This window comes from Meriones unguiculatus, chromosome 7 (genome assembly GCF_030254825.1).
Source record: "Meriones unguiculatus strain TT.TT164.6M chromosome 7, Bangor_MerUng_6.1, whole genome shotgun sequence".
Lineage (NCBI taxonomy): Eukaryota > Metazoa > Chordata > Mammalia > Rodentia > Muridae > Meriones > Meriones unguiculatus.
In genome coordinates this window covers 6416372-6438916 of record NC_083355.1, presented here as the reverse complement: position 1 = coordinate 6438916, position 22545 = coordinate 6416372, and the positions used below count along the sequence as shown (strand labels likewise).

Sequence of the window (22545 nt, the reverse complement as noted above, 5' to 3'; positions counted from 1 at the left end):
TGTTTGTTTGCTTTTGTTTGTAAGAGAATGGTGTTTTGCCTGCATGTATGTCTGTGAGAGGGTGTTGGATCCTCTGGAACAGGAGTTATAGACAGTTGTAAGCTGCCATGTGGGTGCTGTGAATTGAACCCAGGTTCTCTGGAAGCGCAGCAAGTCCTCTTTACCATGAAGCCATCGCTCTAGTCCTTGTTTCTTTTTTAAACGCTCTCACTAAGTAGCCCTGGCTGGAACTCAAGATGCATAATGCTTTGGCATCTAACTCAGGGCTGTCCTCCACCTCTGGAGAGCTGGGATGACAGCTGTGGCCCACCATCACCTATAAGTTCACTTAAGCACCGAGATGCTTCAGTCCTGTAGGTGCTGTTATTGTCCCCACTGACAGAAGGGGAAGTTCAGTCCGAGTGATACTAGATAATTTGTCTAGCCAGCTGAGAAGTGGCAAAGCCAGCCTGTCTGGCTCCAGAGCCCCTGCCTACCACACCTAGGGCTTGAGGCCTCTGGAACACAAGACAGAAGGTTCTGACTCCATTATCTTCCATGAACTCTGTGTGGGTGGGCGGAAATGTAGCACCCGACAGCTGGTATGGGGCCCAACTAGGTGTCAGAAGAGAGAGAGCCCCACAGGGGAAGGACTGGAACCCCATATTCTCCACTCCCAGCACTGCTCGCTGGAAGGCCCTGGAAGCACTTGGTTCAGGAACGGCAGCCCAATTCCTAGACTCTTCCTTAAGCAGGAGTTCATTAGCTTGGAACAGTCTTCCTGTAGTGTGGCTAAGACTGAGGCCCCTTCCTGGCTAGAAAAAGGTTCTGGATCCTAGTCCAGGTTTAGATAGTAGTGGGTACCACGAACAACCCTGGACATAGGCACAAGCTAGCCAGATTGCACCTTCTTGCCCCATGCCAGGACAGCCCATCCTATGAGGTAACCAACAGCAGCCTAACATACTGTGGGATGGACAGACCTAGTTCACCTTCGCTGGGCAGGAGGCAGATGTCTTCCACTGTGGGAAGAGAAACAGTCACTGCTGACCTGGCTGTTGGGACACAGCTGGTGACCGCAGAAACAGCTCACAGCAGGCTGCATAAAAGTGTAACTACCCTATGCCATTCAAGAACATCCTCATGGCCTTCCCTCGCACATGGCCTCCGTCCTACCAGTGTCTGTTTTCACTCCTCAGAAGGATAAGATCTGCTTCACTGATCTGTTTCACCGCCTGCGTTTTATGCCTTCTTACGAAACCAAGGCAGGAATCATGGCAGCAATAATGCTTGGCAGTGCACAGACAAGTTTTGTGAAATATTAATGTTCTCAAAGCCATTTATGACAAAAATCATGACACAAATAAGTACTCTGAATTTCATAACATATGTGTTCAAATTAATTTTATCCTACCAATGTTTTTCTCCTCTTTGGGCCCAGTTCCATGCTTCTGTGCCATGGAATGCTGCCCCGAGGGTTTGTGTTTTGTTTTGAAGATTTGTTTTTATATGAGTGTTTGCCTACATACATGTAAGTGCACCACATGCATGCCTGCTCTCTGAGGAGGCCAGAAGAGGTTGTCAGATCCCCTGAACTGGGGTTACAGATGGCTGTGAGCCACCCCGGGGTGCTGGGAATTGAACCTGGGTCCTCTGGAAAAGCACGCAGTGCTCAAGTATTTACAACTCCATGTTACCTCCTCACAGAGGAAGCCCTCAGTACACAGAGCACTTGTGCCAGCAACATCCTCATCTATTTCCTCACAGTGACTGAGACAACAGAGCTACGTAGGTACAGCAGTTAATTAAACTAGACAAGGGCTAGAGGGATGGCTCAGAGGTTAAGAGCACCAACTGTTCCTCCAAACAACCTGGGTTCAATTTCCAGCACGACATGGTGGCTCACAACTGTAACGTTTTTATTCAGGGAACTGGATACCTCACAGATAAGTACGCAGAAAAGTGCACACGCACACACACACACACACACACACACACACACGTTTTAAAAAGCTAGACAAAGCAACTTTCCTATGAATACCACAGTCTCTTGACATATCTGATTCTTCTTGCTGTTTTGAGGCAGGGTCTCACTATATATCTCTGGTTGGCCCAGTGGCACTATGGATATCTGGCTGGCCTCAAACTCATACCCACCTGCCTCTGCCTCCTGAGTTCCAGAATGAAAAGCATGTGCCACTATGCCTATCAGGGTTTTCTTTTATATTTTTAAACATTTATTGTGTATATGTGTGAGTGGCTAGTGCCTTCAGAGGCCAAACAAACGTGTTGGATCTCCTGAAAGTAGACTTACAGGCAGCTGTGAGCACGTGCTGAGAGTGCTGGGCACTGAACCAGGGTCTTCTGAAAAGCAAGTGTTCCTAGCATCTGAACCATCATCCCTCCAGCCCATGTAACTGAGCTGGGGACAGACAGGTGCACCCTTTGGGGGGCTGGTCTCTCTTAGGATAGGCCGCTGACTAGCTCTGTTCCAGCCTTTATCTTGTTTTGGTTTTATTAGAGCAAGTTTAAACACACCTGCAAAAGAGACTGAGTGTAAAATGTCACCAGAGAGAGGCCAACAAGATGGTTCAGTAGGTAAAGGCACTTGCCACCAAACCTGAGGACCAAACTGATACCAAAGTGGCCAGTAGGTATTAACAGAACAGTTCTGTCTGTCTGCTCTAAGGTACAAGGCCTGATAACCCAGACTGCACAGCTGGCTCCAAACTTCAGCTGTACCAGCTACACAACCTTCAGCTGCTTACTCTCTCTGTGTCTGTTTTCTATCTGTAAAATTGGAGTTGTGGCTATCATTATTACTTCATCTGCATAAATGATGTCACCATTAATTCTGTAACCATGGAAACAAGCACAACTACCATAAACCAGTTTGGGAACAAACAATTGAGTCTTGATAAAGAGCCTGATCTGAAGGGCACAAAAGTACCAGGGTATGCCAAAGCCCAGCCCACTAGCTGTGCGCATTTGGCAGGCCAGGAAGTCAACAAGTTTTACAAGGAAATGGAATGAAACAGGTGTGTGATGGGTCAAACCAGCCCCTGAACTTGCTTGTCACTTGTCTGCCACTCCAGGCAATACCTGAAGAGCCATCCTGGGAAGATCAGATACCCTGGCATCCCAGAACTGATGAAGTGGGCATTTCCCAAAACGCTAGCAGCAGGATTGAGGCCCTGTGGGCTGGAACATAAAACCCTGCTGGAAGGAAAGGCCTGTCTCTCTTACCTTGTGATGGGACACAAAGCCTGGCAATGCCCACATGTCTAAGCTTTAAAAGGAGTTAACAGTGCCCATCAAGTTTCCATCAAGGCATGTATGGTTAATTCCCTCCTCCCAGCTTTTCTCTCTAACCAAGGGGTAGGAACCAGCCACATGAAACAGCTGAGGCCACGCCTGAGGCACGAGGGAAAAAGGCTCCAACAGTGATAAGCATTCCCACACCCACCCAGAAACTTGTTCCAGGAGGCTCCTGCCAGAACTGCAGTTAATCATTCACCCGGACCACAGTAAGGAATGCCTTCTCAATAAGTTCTGAGAGGTCATCTAGATGCAGAACTAAGACCCAGATCACAGGTGAGGTGCACATGATGCCCGGGGCGCAAACCCAATCTCTTTCCTCACTCAGTTTGACTTCTCTCAAGGACAACTCCTTACTATGTGTCCTGAGCACCCTACAACGCCATCATAAAAGAGCAGAACACTGATGAAGGGAATGGGAGTTGCCAGGCAACCAGTCTAGCTCACCTTTGTTTGCTCTGGTGGCAGCAGCAAAGGTGTGGTATTTGGCAATGCTCTGGGCTGCCAACAGTCAGTTCTTTGAGTGGGGCACAGCTGTGGTGACCTGACAGCCTCTTCCACTCAGGAACCCCAAGGAGTGAAGCCTGAAGGACAATCTTGACCTGCCTTTCCCTCATAAGACACAGCAGCAGAACCAGGTAATGCTGTCTTTTCGTCTTTCCCTGTTTTCCTTTCCACCGGCTGCAGCCCTGACACCACCTGCACTTTGAGAATATGGCCTCCTGCATCCAGCTGTCTCTAAGGACACTGATTGCCTCAACCACATTTTGTTCCCATCCACCACTCCTTTTTCTTTTAGGATTTGTGTGTGTGTGTGTGTTCTTCCTACTTGTACGTGTGTCCATGCGTGCATTCCTGTTGCCCTCAGAGGCTAAACACTGTGTTGGGTGCTCTGGAGCTGACACTATGAATGATAGTGAGCTGCCAAATAAATTCTGGGAACTGAATTTGGGTCTTCTGCAAGAGCAGCCAGTGCTCTTAAACTGTTGAGCCATCTCTCCAACCCCACCTGCTTTTTTTGTTTTGTTTTCCTGGGCTCAAGCAGGAATTCAGCATTCTGAGGAGCTGAAACTGAAGTGCACTATCATCCGCAGCTGAGTTGCTATACCAATCTCCCAAAATGCCTCCCAAACATCTGGCAATTGGGACAATAAGAATAGGGGAAGATCTACAGGGGTGCCTTTTAGGTTCTAGCTACGAAGGCCTCAGGGGCAGGGGAGACATTCTGGCTCATACCAGAGTTGTTGAACCTAAAAGAGTCTCTGTGGGCGGCCCCCAGCAGCTCCAAGCAGGAAATCCCATTTGTAGATGCTAGAGACTTCAAATCCAAAGACTCCTGACCCTCAGTGCTGGCCAGCCAAATGTGGCCTGCTGTTCAATGCAATTGCACAGAGGTCTAGGGAGTGGCATGGTTAGCACCGCAGCGGACAAGGCCTTCAGAGCTCTCTGCACTCAGGGCCTCTTCTCCTCTCTTCCAGCATTTCACAGGCCGAATGGTAATTCCAAAGAGATTCCAGAGTGATGACTTCTGGAAGAACCCCTGGGATGTGGGGGCCCTGATAGTGATTGGCTTATTCACCTCTACAGTCCTGTTCTTCATCGTATTTGCTATTGTGTTTGGGCTGGTGGAAAAGAAGAGGACTTCCTAGGGGCCCAAAAAGCAGAAAAATATGGGCTTACCTGCTTACCCTATACCAGCAGTGGGCTCCCCAGTTCTTCGGGCTCAAGAAAGAATCTGTGTGAACCGCTGGATCTGGCTTAGGGATTGGTCAGACATCAAGAGGGGAAGGCTGGTCTGATACCATTTCTGGCTCTCCCACCCTGCTACCAGCTGAACATGTAAATACATGGAGAGGGGCTCTGCTGTACCCTCAGAGAGCAGCAACAGCCAACAAGGTCCTCCAGAGGGTTCCTGCTCATGCAGCAATTTTGCAAGTCCTTGATGGAAGACACAAAATGTCAGATGAAGTAAAAATTTCTTTTCAAATCCACTATCGTGAGCTCATTTTTTCACAGATGTGGTTCTCTGAGCTAGCTTCTCTAGCAAACCTCACTAAGGCAGGCAAAATCTGGCCCTGTAAGCTGCAGAACCAGTCTCAGGAGCTACCTGACATGTGCCCCTAGGTTCACAACAAAACCTTCCGTTCCTAAACTGCCCTGTGGCTGCAGCCTGGAGGCTTTTACGTATATTTCCCTTGACAAGGTACTTTACTTCACCCCACACCACACTCCATGGCCTGAGGAGTGCTTCCTTGCCTTTCAGATCTGTCTAAACCTGCCCTTTTCAAACAAACTCTCCCTGACTCTGACCCCAGAGGCTGGGATAGGGCATTCTGTTACTCTCAAAACAACACTGTAAAGGGCTGGAGAGACAGCTCATCAGTTAAGACCAGCTGCTCTTGCACAAGACCCATGGGTCCCTAGCACCCATGGTGGCTCACAACTATTTGTAACTCCAGTCCAGAAGAACCTGATGCTCTCTCCTGACTTCTTCGGACACCAGGCACACATGTGGTTGGCACACAGACATACATGCCTGCAAACACCCACATACAAAATTTTTAAAAAGAAAAGAAAATGTGCATTTTTTCAAAGCCCATTCATGAGCAATTACATATTTTACATGCATATTTCCCAATGAGACATGCTCATCTCAATGTACTTGACAGACGAATGAACAAATGAGCACACAAGTCAATAGACTGCACGCTGCTGAGCAGTTGAGTCACTTAGTCCAGTGTTCTACGCAGGCCACAACGAAAAGCTCCTCTTGTATTTTAAAAGGCCCAGGCCTTTATTTCAATGCCCAGACTTATTTCAAGACTAATAACTACAAGCTTAATGTCCCGCCATGAATAGGCTTCTTCTTGGCTGCAGCTCAGAGAAAATGACCATAGGGCAGAGACAAGATAAAAACCACTGGCTGCCCCACCCTGGCCTCATCTGGAATAGACCTGAATACCTTTTCTGGTGATCCCAGCCCACTGCCCATATCCCACCCTGCACAGCCCACCCCCTTACAAGAACTTCCTTTTAGAAATGCACCCACCTCAGCTGAGCTCACCCCACTGGTCTTATCCCTCCCTGCCAGGTGGGAACAGTCACCGCCGTCAGCCTCAAACCACAACTATTTTTAGAAAAGGACCAGCCATCTGCTGAAAGGGGTTTTCTTCCTTCATGCCAGATACTGTCCACACAACATTCATTCTCTTTCACTTAATCAGCCATGGCGACAGTGACGTGCCAGCAAGGTTTGCTCCACCAGACCCTGGGAATGCTGAGCTCCAGAACCTCACCTGTAGCTAACAAGCTAGTATGTGTGAGGAAGAACACTGGGGAGTATTGCCTGGACTTCTTGGTCCCACAGATGTCTACCTGCAACTGGCCTATCAAGGCGCTGAGAAGAGACCCCAATTAGGATCTGTTCTGTGGCCTGGCATGTTTGAGCACTCTGGTCTCAGGCAAGAACCAAGTAAGATTTTTTTGCAGAGGAGACTGACAATTAGCACAAACACTTGGTCCTTTCATTCCTCACCATAAAGAGCTCTGTTCAGGGCCTGAGGAGACTGAATTTAGCACATTCATGTACCAGTGGCAGGAAAGGGCTTTGGTGGTATGGCCTTAGCACAACAACCTTTTTGGCATGTGATCCTGCCACAGAGATCAAACTAGAGATGTCATTTCCAGAAGGAAATACTCCAATCAATGGATAGAAGGGAGATGAGAATCCAAACGTAGGACTCAAATAAGCATGCCCGCTCCCCCATTTACAGGAAAGCCTAAACACATCTTGTAGACACCCGTAATATGCACTTAGTCATCAGCACTCTGCTTCAAGGGGACAGTATCCGGGTAGGAGCGTAACGCATTGGTAGAGGGCTTGTATAACATGTGTAAGTTCCTGAGCGTCAACCCCTAATACCACAAAAACAGACATCCCTTCTTCCCCCCAAAATGCCAGTCTTGCAAAACTCAAGATGACTCATGTATGAGATGAGCATATCCACAGTGATAATCAAGAAGCCCAAGTTGTTGAGCATGGTGGTGCACCTGTAATCCCAGCACTCTCAGGGAGGCAGAGGCAGGCGGATCACTATGAGTGTCTGGTCTACAAAGTGAGTCCAGGACAGCTAAGGCTACACAGAGAAACCCTGTCTCAAAAAACAAACAAACAAACAAACAAAACAAACAAAAAAAAAAAGAATCCCCAGTTTAACAGCTTCTGTCACGATTTCTGTGACCGGACCTGTCTGGGCTTGGCTTATTTATCTCAAAGTCTGAGGCACTCACTTCTGTTCACATAGACGAATGAATGTATTTTTCCACATATACCGACTCCTCTTGGGCATTCTTCACATAGGATTCTACTGACTACATGCCCAGCCATGAGATATCAGCTAACAGTCTCTCTCCATGGTTGCCTCACAGCTCCCATTCCACTGCTACAGCTGTAGACAAAACAGCTAAGTAGGTTCTACATAAGAGGGCTGGAGTTCTGTTAGAAAAGCATGTGGCACTTCCACCAGAGATGAGTGGGCCCCACGCTTCTGTCTGGGCTCTGGGTCAGAGCAAGAACAGCTCATCAGGTGTGGTAACATGTCTGTAATTCTAACAGTTGTGAAGGCAGTCAGGATAAGCAGGGGTCAAAGGCCAGCCTCTGATACATGGCAACCTGGAGGCCAGCCTAGGTGACACGAGGCCCCATCTCAAACACAAACAAAGCAGCGTGAGCTGGATCACGTGGTCAGAAGAGCCAGCTCAGTGCTGAGAGCTGGCCACATCGCTCTGGCACGAATTGCTCACAGAGCCAGTGAGACATGGGGTAGGCAGAGGAGTGGATGAGGACCCTAATGTGGAACAAATCCTCACACGTACAAGCTGGAGTTTCAGTGGCCTCCAGAAGAAAAAAGGAAGTGTCCTGACTTCTCTATTCTTGAAATATGAGCTTTGCAAGCAGGGGTCCCTTGCTGGCAAAGTAATGGTTGCTGGGAGAGGAAACGATCTGACACAGTTCCACATTCAACATCAAGTCACTGGCTTTTCTCCCCTTTGAGGAGCAGGGAGGCAATGCTGAGGTTAACCACAGGGTCCTGCACCTGCTAGACAAATGTTCTGTCACTGAGCTATATCATCTTCTTAGCCCCACTTACCCCAGTTCTTCACAGAAGGCCACCAGGGCATCAAAGGCCAGCAGGGTGGCTTTATCAGATGCTTTGTTCCCTCTCTTCTCCTGGAGAAAGAAAGCAACCACTCAGTCCTCCAGAGTCTTAGAACGGGCAATCATGGTAAGTAGTGAAGGAGAAAAAGATGGATGGACAACACGGCATCACCAAGCCCGGCCTTAGGTGTAACACCTATCAGACTACTGAGCTGGACTTTTTGGATGGGAGCTTTTGAGAGCTGCCATTCTAAAAAGATCCTCAGGTGATTCTTGTGCAAAGGGCCCCAGATTGACATTTGGGAAACTGTGACTCTACCCATGTTCTAAACAGTAAATGCATGCACAAGCTTTGGGTCCTTACAGATACATAAACATATATGGTAATATACACACCAGAGGATAGACTAAACTGTTAGCCTCAATCAGGTAAGATTATGCACTACTGGCCTCCTCTATATCTATTTGCCAAAAGTTCCTTTTTTTAAAAAAATTATCAACTTAGGGTCAAAAGGATAGCTTACTGGGTAAAGGTACTCACTACTAAGCCTGATGACCTGAGTTCAAAACCCAGTAGCCACATGGTGGAAGGAGAGAACTGACTTGCACAAGCTGTTCTCTGACCTCCTCATGTGCTCAGTGCCATGGGCTCATTTGTGCTCACACACAATAAAAAAAAAAAAAAAAAAAAAAAAAAAAAAAAACCCTTAACTTACAGGGGCTGGAGAGACGGTTCAGTGGCAAGAGCACCGCTCTTGCAGAGGACCTGAGTTCTACCTCCGGGACCCACATGGTGACTTACAACCACCTGTAACCCCTTCTGCCCTCCCTGGGCACCACACACATGGGGTACATGAACACACATGCAAGTAAACACTCATAAATAGCAAATAAAATTTTAAAATCATTTTTTTCAATACAGAAAACAAGCCAGGTGGTGGTTGCAGAGGCCATTTATCTTGGCACTCAGGAGGCAGAAGCAGGCAGATCTCTGAATTTCAGGCCAGCCTGGTCTGCATAGTGAATTCCAGGACAGCCAGGGCTACACAGAGAAGCTGGTCTTGAGGGAAAAAACACAGAAAACATGAGACAATATGACTTTGCTTTTCGGTCACTCATCCTGACACACACAAAATGATGCACATCTGTGGGGAGAGGCAGCAACAAAGAGCATAGAAACAGAAAAATAAAGTCTATGACTGTATGTGTGAAGAAGTAACAATGAGACTCATTACTTTGTGTGCTAATCTTAAAAACAGGGGTCAAAGAGATGACTCAGCAGTTAAGCGTACTTGCTGCTCTTGCAGCTGACCAAAGTCCAGTTCCCAGGACCCACATGATGACTTACAACCATCTGTAACTCTAGTTCCCAGGGATCTGATGCTCTCGTCTGGCAAAAGACAAAACACGCACTCATGCAGGCAACACACACACACAGTAAGTTAAAGCATAGTAAAGTTTCATTTTTAAAACTGTCTGAGTGTTTTGCCTGCGTGTGTCAGTGTACCACTTGGATGCCTGGTGCCCACACAAGCCAGAAGAGGGAATCCGTTTCCCAGGAAGTGGAGTTACCAAAAGTTCTGAGTTGCCATGTGGGTTCTAGGAATCAAACCTGGGTCTTCTGTAAGAGCAGCCAGAGCGCTCCTAACCACTAAGCCATCTCTCCAGCCCCATTTTGTTGATGCTGTTTTTTCTTTTTCTTTTCATTGTTTTGTTTTTCTGAGACAGGGTTTCTCTGTGTAGCCTTGGCTGTCCTGGAAGTCACTGTGTAGACCAAGCTGCCTCTGGCTCCCAAGTGCTGGGATTAAAGGTGTGCACTCACCACCACCTCCTGGCTTGTTATTTTTTAAGGACTGTTAGCTAGGGACCAAGCACTTGCCTAGCACATGTGAAGACCTGGGTTCAAACCCCAGCAGTACTGATTATGTATTTATGTGCGGTGCTAGGGATTAAACTTGGGCCTTGTCCAAACATGTTAGGCTTCTACCATAGAAGCTGTACCTCTAGCCCCAAGCTGCAATTTCTTGTGATAGTAGTCTTGTCCTCATTATGGCTATGTCAACACAGTTCCCAGCTGAACCACACGATTACAACTTTACATTTGCCATGCCCACATTTCCTTTTGGTATAGCACTGTTTCCTCTAAAAAACAGTCGCTTCTCCTTGCCCTGATGACTTTAGGTTTCAGTGTGTCACTAATTCACCTCCAAATATTTGACAGAACAAATAATTCATTTCAACAAGAGCCCAAGATGTCAGATCAACTTGAGTTTTGAAAAACTTCTTGAACCTTCCGTCCCCATCTATGATTTTGCTTCCAGGCCAGTACCCATCTACCTTCCTGGCTTTCCTCACATTTGCATGGCATGTACTTTACCCTCTGAGCCATCTCCTCTGCACAGAATGTTGTTTTCAACCCCCCCTTTTTTTTTTTTTTTTTTACTGTTTTGCCTGTTTGTGTATCTGTGGGCTAAATGCACCCCTGGTGCCTGTGAAGGCCAGAAAAGGGAATCAGAGTCCTGAACATGGAATTATAAGATGGTTGTGAATGCCACTTGGGTGCTGGGTGAATGCCACGTTGGGTGCACGAGCAGCAAGTGCCTTTAACTACTGAGCCATCTCTTCAGCCCCAGGTTTTTGTGTATATGTGTATTTTTTAAAAGATTTTATTATGTATACAGGGTTCTGCCTGCATGTACACTTGTAGGTCAGAAGAAGAAACCAGATCTCATTATAGATGGTTATGAGCCACCATGGCTCATATGTTGTTGCTGGGAATTAAACTCAGGACCTTTGGGAGAGCAGCCAGTGCTCTTAACCTCTGAGCCAGCTCTCTAGCCCTCTGTGTATTTTTAAAGATTTCTTTGTTTACATTTATTTGTTTACATGAGTGTTGCTTTTGGTTTTGTTTTTAATGTATATGGATGTTTTGCCTGCATTTGTTTCTGTGTACTACATCAATGCAATGCTCTAGGGGGCCAGAAGAGGGCTTGGAATCCCTTGGGACTGAAGTCACTGAGCCAGCTCTGAAGCTCTTTACCCCAAGTTCTGTTTTTCAATAAAGTCTTATAGATTGGGGTTTTCTCGGCAGACATTTGCCTTTTCTCTTTCTCTTGGTTTCTTTCTGCTTTGTTTTGTTGTTCTACCTTCTAGGCTGGCCTTGAATTCATTGTGTATCACTTAGAGCAGTCCTCCTGTGCCAGCCTCCTGAGCGCCAGGAACACCACCGCACAGACCATTAGTCACACTTCCAGTGGCTGTTGTCCTCTCTCCTCTTCTTCTTACCTTTGTGAGTTTACTTTTTTATTCCTTTACTTGTCGCTTGGTTGGGGATCAGAAATAACTGTGCTCAATTTAGCTCAGCCTCCCTTTGTAAAAGTATCACTCTCTTCTCTCCAAAACTGCTGCAGTGACGTGTAGCTTATTCCTTCTTGCAATAAGTAGGTTTGGTTTCTGGGTTTTTTGTCTTGTTTTAGTTGCTTGTTTGCAGTATGAGCCCTACCACTGAACCAGTCCCTTTGGTTTTCTGATACAAGGTCTTGCTCTGAAGCCGAGGTTGATCTGGAACTCACTATTGTAACCGTTGGTCTTAACACCTCAATATCCCTGGCTCTGTTTTCTGAGTTCAGAATTGCAGGTGCTCACCATCATGTCAACTTGTTTTTACTTTTAAAAATCTTCAGATATGCTGGGCAGTGGTGGCACATACCTTTAATCCCAGCACTCAGAAGGCAGAGGCAGGTGGATCTCTTGAGTTCAAAGACAAAGCTTAGTCTACAAAATGAATTCCAGGATAGCCAGGGCTACACAGAAAAACCCTATCTTGAAAAACAAGAAACAAGCCAGGGTCGGTGGCGCATGTGTGTAATCCCAGCATTCTGGGAGGCAGAGGCAGGCCGTTCTCTGTGAGTTCGAGGCCAGCCTGGTCTACAAATGGAGTCCAAGACAGCCAAGGCTACACAGAGAAACCCTGTCTCGAAAAACCAAACACAGCAAAAATATCTTGAGATATGGACTGACAAGATGGCCTAGCAGGTAAATGTGATTTGATTGCTATCAAACCTGACATTCTGAGATTGATGCCAGGACCTACATACATGGTGGGAAGAGTGCTGACTCCTGCAAGCTGTCCTCAGACTTCCACATGCACGCAGCGGTGTTCCCACACCAAATAATGTAAATTAAAAAAATCACCAGGCAATGAGAGCACATAACTTTAATCCTAACACTCAGGAAGCAGAGGCAGAGGCAGGCAGATCTCTGTGAGTTCAAGGCCAGCCTGGTTTACAGAGGGAGTTCCAGGACAGCCAGGGCTACATAGAGAAACTTTGTCTCAAAAACCAACCGACCAACCAAATAAACTGAGATGATCTTTTCCCAAGGACATAAACTATTTTATCCTTAATTTTATGGTTTTTTCTGAAGTGCCAACCCACCTGAAATTCATACACTGATCATATAGGAACCTCATTTTATCTTTTTCCCAGCCTCTCCTCTTTCTGGTGACTCATAATGTACCTATTTCACACCATATTCCTTTCTAGTTTGGGCTTTCTGTAAATGTACAATCAGTAAAAAATTAAGGAGCTAAAGAAAAACCAGAGGACATGGGAAAACACATAACAAAATGCACTAAAACAAGGCAAGAATGATTTTGCCTACATTTAACAGCACACATACAAGATGGTGTTCAAGTAAGCTAAATATTGACAGATTCTAACCCAGGTCGTCAATAGCAGCCTATTCACTCTATCCATTATTTTCCCTTGGATAACCCTGTCTAGTTTACAGAACCTCTCTGGGCTCAGTAACGAGCTACATGAGATTGAGAGACGGGTTCAGACAACAAGTACCTGCCCGAAACGTACCTGGAGTTTGGCTATTTCCTTCCTGATGAGGAAGCTGACTTGGTCTCGGTCATTCCTAGAGTAATAGAGACGGCACCAAGATGGTTTCCCATCCCTGCCAGCACGGCCAGACTCCTGGTAGTAGCCAGCCATGGACTTGGCAATATTCCAGTGGGCAACAAACCTGTAGGATCAAAAGAACATGATACACGATGGAAGAGCTGAGTGCTACATGGAGGAGTGATCCTGTCAGAAAAGATTGTACCATAATTGCCAGGTACAGGAGAGCTAACACACGAGACAGATCCCACAGTTAGTCGGAATCAGCTAGGTGAGACACCTGTGGCCCATTAACCAGCCTCTCTGCCATAGAACAGCCCAACTTAGAGGCCACAACAACAGTTTAAGGGAGGCATTTTAGTAAATATAACAAAAGAAAAAATATCGCAGCCAGGACTGAGGGGATGGTTAAGAGCACTAGCTGCTCTTCCAGAACAGGGTTTGAGTCCCAGAACCTACATGGCAGCTCACAGCCAACTCCAGATCCAGGGAATCCAATCCCTTCGTTTTGGTCCACACAGGCACCAGGCACCATTGGTGCACAGACATACATGCAGGCAAAACACCCACACACTGAAAAGAAAAAAGGAAAAACAAAACAAAACCCTTAAAGCCAGAGGTCAGAATAAATACAAGACTTAAGTACAGGCTGGACGTGTTGGTGCCACAGGCAGGTGGATCCGAGAGTTTAAAGCCAGCCTGGTGTACATAGGGAGTTCCAGGCTAGCTAGGGATACACAGTTAGACTCTGTCTCAATACACAAAGATCAGACGTTGGAGAGCCAGCTCAGCAGTTAAGACTGCACTGCTCTTGTAGAGGACCCAAGTGGCTCACAAACACCAAAACTCCAGCTCCAGATCTGACACTTCCGGCCTCTGTGGGTATTGCACACTCACACACACTCAGACACACACTAAAAACAAAGGTCTAAAAAAGGGCAAAAATTGTTACGGTTGCATGATCTTACTTTATCCTCTGAAGAGGGAAGGGGTATTTATGAAATACCTACTGTGCATCAATTACTACATCTATTTCATCTGTTAGTCACCATGATATGAGTTAGCCTATTGTAAGGATTATAAAGGGAATCGGAAAGGTAAGTCTATAAGAACACCCAACGATGGATAAACAGAGCTAGGATTGGAACCTAACGGCGTCTGACTTCAAAGCTGGCTCCTAGCAGGCCCTAGCAGACCAGGGCTCAACTCCTGATTCCACCATCTGTGATTTTCCTTTCCTTTTTTTTTTTTTTTTTTTTTTGAGATAGGGTTTCTCTATGTAGTCCTGGGTGTCCTGGACTCACTTTGTAGACCTTGGAACTCACAGTGATCTACCTGCCTCTGCCTCCTGAGTTCTGGGACTGCAGGTATGCACAGCCGCGCCCAGCTAATCAGTCATTTTTCAAATGTACAATTTCAGTTAGTACAGTGACTAATTCTCACCCAGTGATATGGTGAGGCTTAATGGCATGTATGTAGCAGTGTTCTGCAAATCATACAAGGCATTACCGCTGGCATTAGGACAAGGGGCTCAGGCAGTAGTCTAAAAGTTTTCCCAAAGTCAGATCATGGCTGGAAGTAAAAACTCCCAGAGTTGCCAGAGACTCAGGGTCGAGGATGAGCCTTCGCTCTTCTGTCAATAAACAGGAATAAGGGATGTGAACACTAAGAGCGCCACCTTGGATTCCCCATAGGGAAAAGGGTGAAATAGCTACTCACTCCAGCCCCTTGTACTTCTACCTGAAATACGGGAATGAACCAGACTCTGCTAATAGTCAACCTGATAACATGCTGCCAGGTTCCCTGGGGTGGAGAACCATGACCCCCAGACACTGTCAGCACCTACTTCCTCAGTGGCACTAGGCATGAACAAGGACTTGGGTCTCTGTGCACGGGACTAGGCAATCCACTATAGACCAAGCCCCAACCAAGAATACAAACAAGAACCAGAGCTTACCGGACGTTAGCTTTGTCCACTCCCATCCCAAAACTGATTGTTGCAACAATTACAGGGACCTTCTCCTCCATCCACTCATTCTGTACCTGCGTTCTATCAGAAGCCTTCAGCCCTGGAAAGGAGGGGAAGGTAGTCAGGGAAGCCCACATTTCCCATGGGTTTATGTTTGGGGTACTGGGGAGTTATCCTGGGTTTGACACTGTCCTGGACACTTAAGCTATACCCTGATCCATCACTTCTTATCTATACAACCTTGGATCATGCACTTAACCTTACAACCTTAACTAATAAAGAGCTTAGCCAGCCAGGCATGGTGGTACACGCCTTGAATCCCAATAAGCGGGAAGCAGAGACAGGAGGATCTCTATGAGTTCAAAACCAGTCTGATCTACATAGTGAGACCCTGTTTCAAAAAAAAAAAATCAAACCAGAAAGCCAGGTGCAGTGGCAGACACCTGTAATCCCAGAACTCAGGGACGGAGAGGCAGGTAGATCTCTGTGAGTCGGAGGCCAGCCTGGTCTACAAAGCAAGTCCAGGACTGCCAGGGCTACACAGAGAAAACTTGTCTTAAACAAACAAACAAAAAAACCCAAAACCAAAAAACAAAACAAACAAAAAAAACTTACCCCATGAGTGGAACAGAATATGTCATAAGAACGAAAGCTAAGAACTTGGGTCCTGATGTAAAGTGAATAAATACACAAATTTTAAAAGAAAAGAAAAAACAACTTAAGCCCACAGGTCTCAAAAACATGTGGTCTAGACTTTTTTTTTAAACACATGGGTCCACAAAAAACAAACAACAACAACAACAAAACATCACATGGAGCTGAGAGGAAACTCAACAGTTAGGAGCAAAGTTGCTCTTCCAGAGGACCAGGGTCTGATTCCCAGCACCCATATGGGAATGCACAACTATCTGTAACTGCAATTCCAAGGCATCAATGCCCTCCTCTGGTTTCATCAGGCACCGAGGCATGCAAGCGGGACAGACAAGCGTGCTGGCAAAGTACGCAGACACACAGAAGCAAAAGCTCTTTGTCTGCTGCTGGGTAAGTGCAGGACAGGAGGAAGAACTCCTGAGTTTCTAGACTCTTTTGGTGGGCTTACGTGAGTCACTTTGGCTCTACATTAGTATCTAGAGATAGGTAACAGACCACCTGATAGGCAGGGTCCAAGAGGAGCAGGCGGTACGCTGAGAAGGACGCAACAGTGAAGAGGACTGAGGGGTCTGGCACCTCTTACCTGCATGGTAAGCCTTGGCGGACACTCCCCTGCTGCTGAGCTCTATGGCCAGTTGCTCACAAGCCTCTCTGGTCCTGCAGTAGACAATGCCGCAGCCAGAAAACAACTGAACAGGAAGACGTGGGAGGCCGTAAGCCAGGAGAAGGATGGTATCATCAGCCCACTCACTAGAGCATAGCACACTTTAAAAGCTCTACACACTCTCTCACCAATATCCTAATCTTCTCTGAGACTGGGCAGCAAGACCAATCCTGGCATGGTGATACACGCTTAATCCCAGCAATAGGGACCAGGCAGGTCTCTGAGTTCAAAGTCAACCTGTTCAACATTAGGGGGTTCCATGACACCCAAAGCTACATAGTGAGACCCTAGTATCCAAAAAAAAAAGAAGAAGAAAAAAAAAAAAAAGGGACCAAAGTGAAAATCCCAAACCCAGCCTTTCTAATTCCCCATCTCCTCTCTGAACCCCGTGTAGGCACATAAGGACTGTTCGCCTGCCTCCCACAATAGAATCTGGGACCAGAGACTCCCACTAAGAAAGGAACTTGCTAAGTTACAAAAAAAGGGGGAAAAACACTGTTTGTACACAGTGTTAAGGAGCTAAGATAACTAGAAAAACAAAGACTTCGAAACAGCAGCTATGTCTGCGCTGTAGACACCCCAGTACCTCACCCCTTTATTGGCCTTCTGTCCAAGTGCCTTTAGGCAGAAGTCCCTCAGATTGCCATAGAGGTCAGGAATCAGTTCCTTGAACTGCACATCATAGAAGAGGTTGGCCCGGAAGCAGGGAGTCTTGAAAGAGGCCACCGGCTGCTTCAAGTTGAGGGTAGAAAACACGTCCTCTCGAACCTGTGGGGCGGCTGTAGCGGTCAGCGCCACACATGAGACATGTGCCAGGCGGGAACGCAGGGCGCCCAGGCGCAAATAGTCGGGACGGAAGTCATGTCCCCACTGCGAAACGCAATGGGCTTCATCCACCACCAAGTAGGAGAGCAGGTTTCGGGACACGAGGGAATTCAGGGTGGGCTGGAAGGAGGCTGAAGCTGCCATCTCCGGGGTGATGTACAGAAGTTTGGTCCGAGGTTTGTCTTGCTCCAGATCAGACAGCAGCAACTTCCTCTCCTGTATGGACAGCTTTGAGTTCAGGGAACTAACTTGTACCTTCAAGGCCAGCAAGTGGTCTACTTGGTCCTGAGAGTAAGGGAGAAAATGTCATGGAGCATCATTAGCCCTTAGGTCCAGGCAACCTGCACAACAGCATCTCCACCGTGGAACATGAAACAGCATCTGCCTACCCTCCAATGTCTTCTTGCCCAGAAGAATGGATAGAAGAGATGGGAGGACAGGCCCTGGGGTCGAGAAGCCCTGGGTCGACTGCTGGGTTACTTAACTGCATTTGCCCTTGGAGAGTCGTTCTCATTCACCATGCTCACTCCTCAGTCCCACCACAGTAACTACCTAACAGGACTGTGATGAGAATTAAATGAAATTTTACTACTCAAAGGTGAGATGGGAGATGGTGGTATGTGCCTGTAATATCAGCACTTCAGATGTAGAAGCAAGAGGACCGAGAGTCAGGGGCCATCCGGGGCTATAGGGGACCTGACTCAAGAGATGAAAAAAGAAAATGAGTGTGGGCATGGTAGCACAGGCCTTTAAACTCAGGAGGCAGAGGTAGGTGAGTCTCTGAGTTTGAGGTCAGCCTGATCACACAGTGACTTCCAGGACAGCCAAAGCTACACAGATCCTGTCTTGGACAAATGGAAAGAAAAGAGTGAGAGAAACGGATGCACATAAAACTCTTGGCACAAAGCCCTGGTGTAGTGACCATCCACTGAGAGCTATTGCTGCTCTCTACTTCCTACCGACACGGTAGATGGCTCTTAACCACAGGGCTGTGCTTCCTCAATCCCCCCAGCCCATCTGTGGGCACTAAATACAGTCAGAGCATCTGCACAGCAGATACTAAAGAGTTTCAGTTTCTTTCTTTTTCTGTTGCACAGCCCTGTGTCTGACCAAAGTAGAATATAACACCAGACACTCCCCAAATCAAGTTACCATCTCTCCACCCACATTTCCTTTCCTGTTGTGAGTGCACACGGGAGAGGAAACCTATGCAGGTAGAGATGTAGTTGTATGGGTTTTTACGTTTTTTTGTTGTTTTTCGGTTTTTCAAGAGAGGGTTTCTCTTTGTAGCCCTGGATGTCCTGCAACTCTCTCTCTGTAGACCAGGCTGGCCTAGAACTCGCAGAGATCCTCTTGACTTTGCCTCCTGAGTGCTGGGATTACCCGGCTGGTTGTATGCTATTTTAGACAGTAACAGAAGAAAGGAACCATAAACCAGATGTGGCAGCACATGTCTTTAATCTAGGACCCAGTGAAGAGAGAGCAGGAGCCATAGGTAAGAGGATATCTGTGAGTTCAACACTAGCTTATACATGGAACTCAAAGTCAGCCAGGGCTGCACAATAATATCCTTCTCAAAAAAACAACAAAAAACAACTCATTATGACCACAATGATATGCACTAATGGAGAACCCTACATTTGGGCAATAGAGAAACTCAATATAGTTAATACATTGGCAAATCAGACAAGAGGCAAAGATGAAACAAAAATGAAATTTCTTTAACATGTGTGTGTGTGTGAATGCTTTGTTTGCATGTATGTCTGTGTACCACATGAGTGCCTGGTACCTGAGGTAGTGAGCCTCCATGTGAGTGCCAGGAATTGAACCCTGGTTCTTTGCAAAAACAACAAGTGCTCATATACTGAGCCAACTCTCCAGCCCAACGCATGACATTTCTAATTACAAAATCCCTTCTCTTCAAGCAGGGCCTGGGGGCACACAACCATAATTCCAGCACTCATGAGATAAAGGCAGCAAGATTGGAAGTTCACAATCAGCCTAAGCTTAAAAATACCAATGCCAAGAAGCTGGGTCTATAGGTAATGGTGTCTGCTGCCAATCATGACAACCTAAGTTCAATTCCCTAAACCCATCGGGTGGAAGGAGGGTACCCAATACAAGATAGATATAAGCTGGGCGTGGCGGTACATGCTACAATGTCAGCACTCAGGGAGGCAGAGGCAGGAAGATCTCTGGGCATTCAAGGCCATCCTGACCTACAAAGCGAGTCAAGGACACCCAGGGCTACACAGAGAAACCCTGTCTCAGAGAGAAAAGAAAAGCAACAACAACAACAACAACAAAACCCCACCAAAATAGATATAATGTAACAAAAATGCTTTTAAAAAACATGTATAAAGTAAAATTAGGGGGGAGGGAGGAGGGAAGGGCAAGAAACGGATAGGGGAGAGAGGGTGGGATAATGTTCAACATGCAATATGCTTGTCTGAAAATTGGGGGAAAATAGTCAAAGTAAACAAGCAAAAAATTCCTTTCCCTCATGCGCTTTTTGGGTTTTCATGTTCATTCCCCTATGACTCACCTGAATCAAAGCAATGAGAGGAGAGACTACAATAGTGATCCCTTTGGCCAAGAGAGCAGGGAGCTGATAACACAAAGATTTCCCTGCCCCTGTAGGCATGCATACAAAAACATCCTTGTCACCTACAAAAATAGAAGAGAACATTTCAATACATTCTGCCTGCCTTTTACATTAATGTTTTTGAAGAAGTAATTTGTTTTACTATTTATTTTGTTTTTCAAGATGGTTTCTTTGTGTAACAGCCCTGGCTGTCCCGGAACTTGCTCTGTGGACCAGGCTGGCCCCAATCTCAAAGACATCTGCCTGCCTCTTCCTCCTGAGTGCTCGAATTAAACATGTGTGCCACCATACCTGGTTTCCATGGCTGGCTTAGAACCTGCTTTGTGGACTGAGCTGGCTTTGAACTTGCTTGATCCTCTAGGCTCTGCCTCCCAAATACTGGGATTGTAGGCCTGTTAAGCCTGCCCTAGTTGTTGTAAATCAAAAATGTAGGAAAAGTACCTAGCAAAGCATCTGCACGTGGAAATATCTCAGTATAACATTTATTTCTGTTTAATTCCTTCTCCACCCTTGCTACGTAAGGGGCAAGTACCTTGGGCGACCCAGATATTCAGGAAAAAACTGCTTCTAACAATGGCAATGGCACTGTGATGGCTAAAGAAACTCCACTGTGCGCTAGACATCCATGTTGGTATCTAACAATCATTAGATTGACTCAATCAATTTCCTGAAAGATAAGTTCCCAGCAACCTTGACTCCTTGACCCCAGCTCAGAAATGTGCAGCCATGACCATCTGCTTGTTATGCTGTGACTAACTGCTGATTGTGGCTTCTGCAACCTGCTTATGCAGACACTCAAGGACTATTTTGAGGTCATCTTGACCATCTAATCTTGGCAGAGCAGAACACTCTTGTGGATTTTGCCTTTAAAAGCCCTTAACCCACCTCTGGGCAGCACTTCTTGATTTGTAGAGACTGTGGCCTACCAGCAGCTTTAATAAATTTGGCTAATAACAATCTAAACTGAGTCTTTGGGGGAGGGTCTCTTCCCAGTGGTCTTGAGCTCCATAACAGTACTAAAAAAAAAAGTAATAAAAACAAAAAGAAAGTTTTAAGGAAAGTATTCACCGGGTATGGTGGCACAGGCCTTTAAACCCAGAACTCAGGAGGCCCAGGCAGATGGATCTCTGATTTCCAGGTGGATCTCTGAGTTCCAAGCCGGCCTGGTCTACAAAGTGAATTTCAGCACAGCCAGGTATACACAGGGAAACTATGTCTCAGAAAGAAAGAAAGAGAGAGAGAAAGAGGAGAAAGAAAAGAAAGAAATAAGAAAGAAAGGAAGAAAGGAAAGAAAGAAAAGAAAAAAGGAAAGAAAGAAAAGGAGGGAGGAAGAAAGGAAGTAAAGAAGGAAGGAGGGAAGGATGAAAGGAAGGAAGAAAGGAAGAAGGAAGGAAGAAAGAAAAAGAAGTAAGAAAAAGAAAAACAAGGATTAAGTAGTCTTGGGCGGCTGGGATATTCATATTTGGAATAAACAACCAGAGAAGCAGAGCGCTATGCATGCCTGTGTAGATATGCCAGGCTACTCATCACTCAAAAGTTGTAACCTGCTTATACTCTGTAGCCCCTCCGTTGAGACCCACTTTAGTTCTTAGCATAACTATAGCTCCTCTGCTAACACCTGCTGTAGCCTTTAGGATATCAGAAGCCATTTTGCCTCCAAGTCTCCATTTTGATCTTTTTTTTTTTTTTAGATTTATTTATTTTATGTATATGAGTGTTCTACCTGCACTTACACCTGCCAGAAGAGGGAATCAGTTCACATTATAGATGGTTGTGAGCCACCATGTGGTTGCTGGGAATTGAACTTATGACCTTTGGAAGAGCAGACAGTGCTCTTAACCATGGAGCCGTCTCTCCAGCCCTCCATTTTGATCTTAAGGTGAAATTAAGTTCAAATTCTCAGAATTATATACTGAGACCAGGATATAATTCAGTAGTTCAATACTTGCTGCTTAGAATAAAACAACAGATGATAAATGCATGTTCTGCCTGAGTTAAAGATCAAAACATCTTGCTATGTTCCTTACTCCCAGAAAGCTGGAATGCTCTCAAGAGCTCCCCTAAAACATCTTGCTATGTTCCTTACTCCCAGAGAACTGGAAAGCCCCTAAGAGCTCCTCCACACTAAATCCCAGCCAATCAGCTTAAAGTGCTTTGTCCAGCTACCTAGATATAATACAGTACACTTGGAACTAAATCAATTATGTTTAACTGGTCAAACTGACGTAATGCTGCCCTCCTCACTTCCTACACCTGGTTATGGTTTTTCGCATCAAAAAACCTGCCTTAGAAACAGAGTGGCATCATAGTCTGGCTCCTGAGTCCAGATTATGGCCCTGACCAGTCTGTTTTGCCTTGGCTGGCATGAAATTCTCTATATACATTATTATATTATATTATTCTTTCCTTCTCTACCTGGACCTCATACTACTCCCATCTTCAGTTAAGAGGATTAACTAGGTCAATGAC

The 22545-nt window shown here is 46.2% G+C and overlaps 2 protein-coding genes across 4 annotated transcripts in view; one reads left to right on the top strand and one right to left on the bottom strand.

Annotated features, from left to right (window-relative positions):
- The window catches only part of Recql5 (RecQ like helicase 5), a 39695-nt gene that overhangs the window by 16033 nt on the left and 1117 nt on the right, over positions 1-22545 (bottom strand). For all 3 annotated transcript variants that reach the window (XM_060386384.1, XM_021635730.2, XM_060386385.1), the window contains exons 2-7: positions 20017-20138; positions 17238-17756; positions 16566-16671; positions 15320-15431; positions 13324-13486; positions 8448-8527 (exon numbers count right to left, since the gene is read on the bottom strand). In XM_060386384.1, the coding sequence (XP_060242367.1) occupies positions 8448-8527; positions 13324-13486; positions 15320-15431; positions 16566-16671; positions 17238-17756; positions 20017-20138 (1102 nt within the window). The remainder of the gene's footprint in view (positions 1-8447; positions 8528-13323; positions 13487-15319; positions 15432-16565; positions 16672-17237; positions 17757-20016; positions 20139-22545) is intronic.
- Positions 3789-5288, top strand: Smim6 (small integral membrane protein 6). Its single transcript, XM_060386184.1, has 2 exons — positions 3789-3836; positions 4776-5288. The coding sequence occupies exons 1-2, from the start codon at positions 3789-3791 to the stop codon at positions 4944-4946; spliced, it is 219 nt and encodes a 72-aa protein (XP_060242167.1). The 3' UTR covers positions 4947-5288.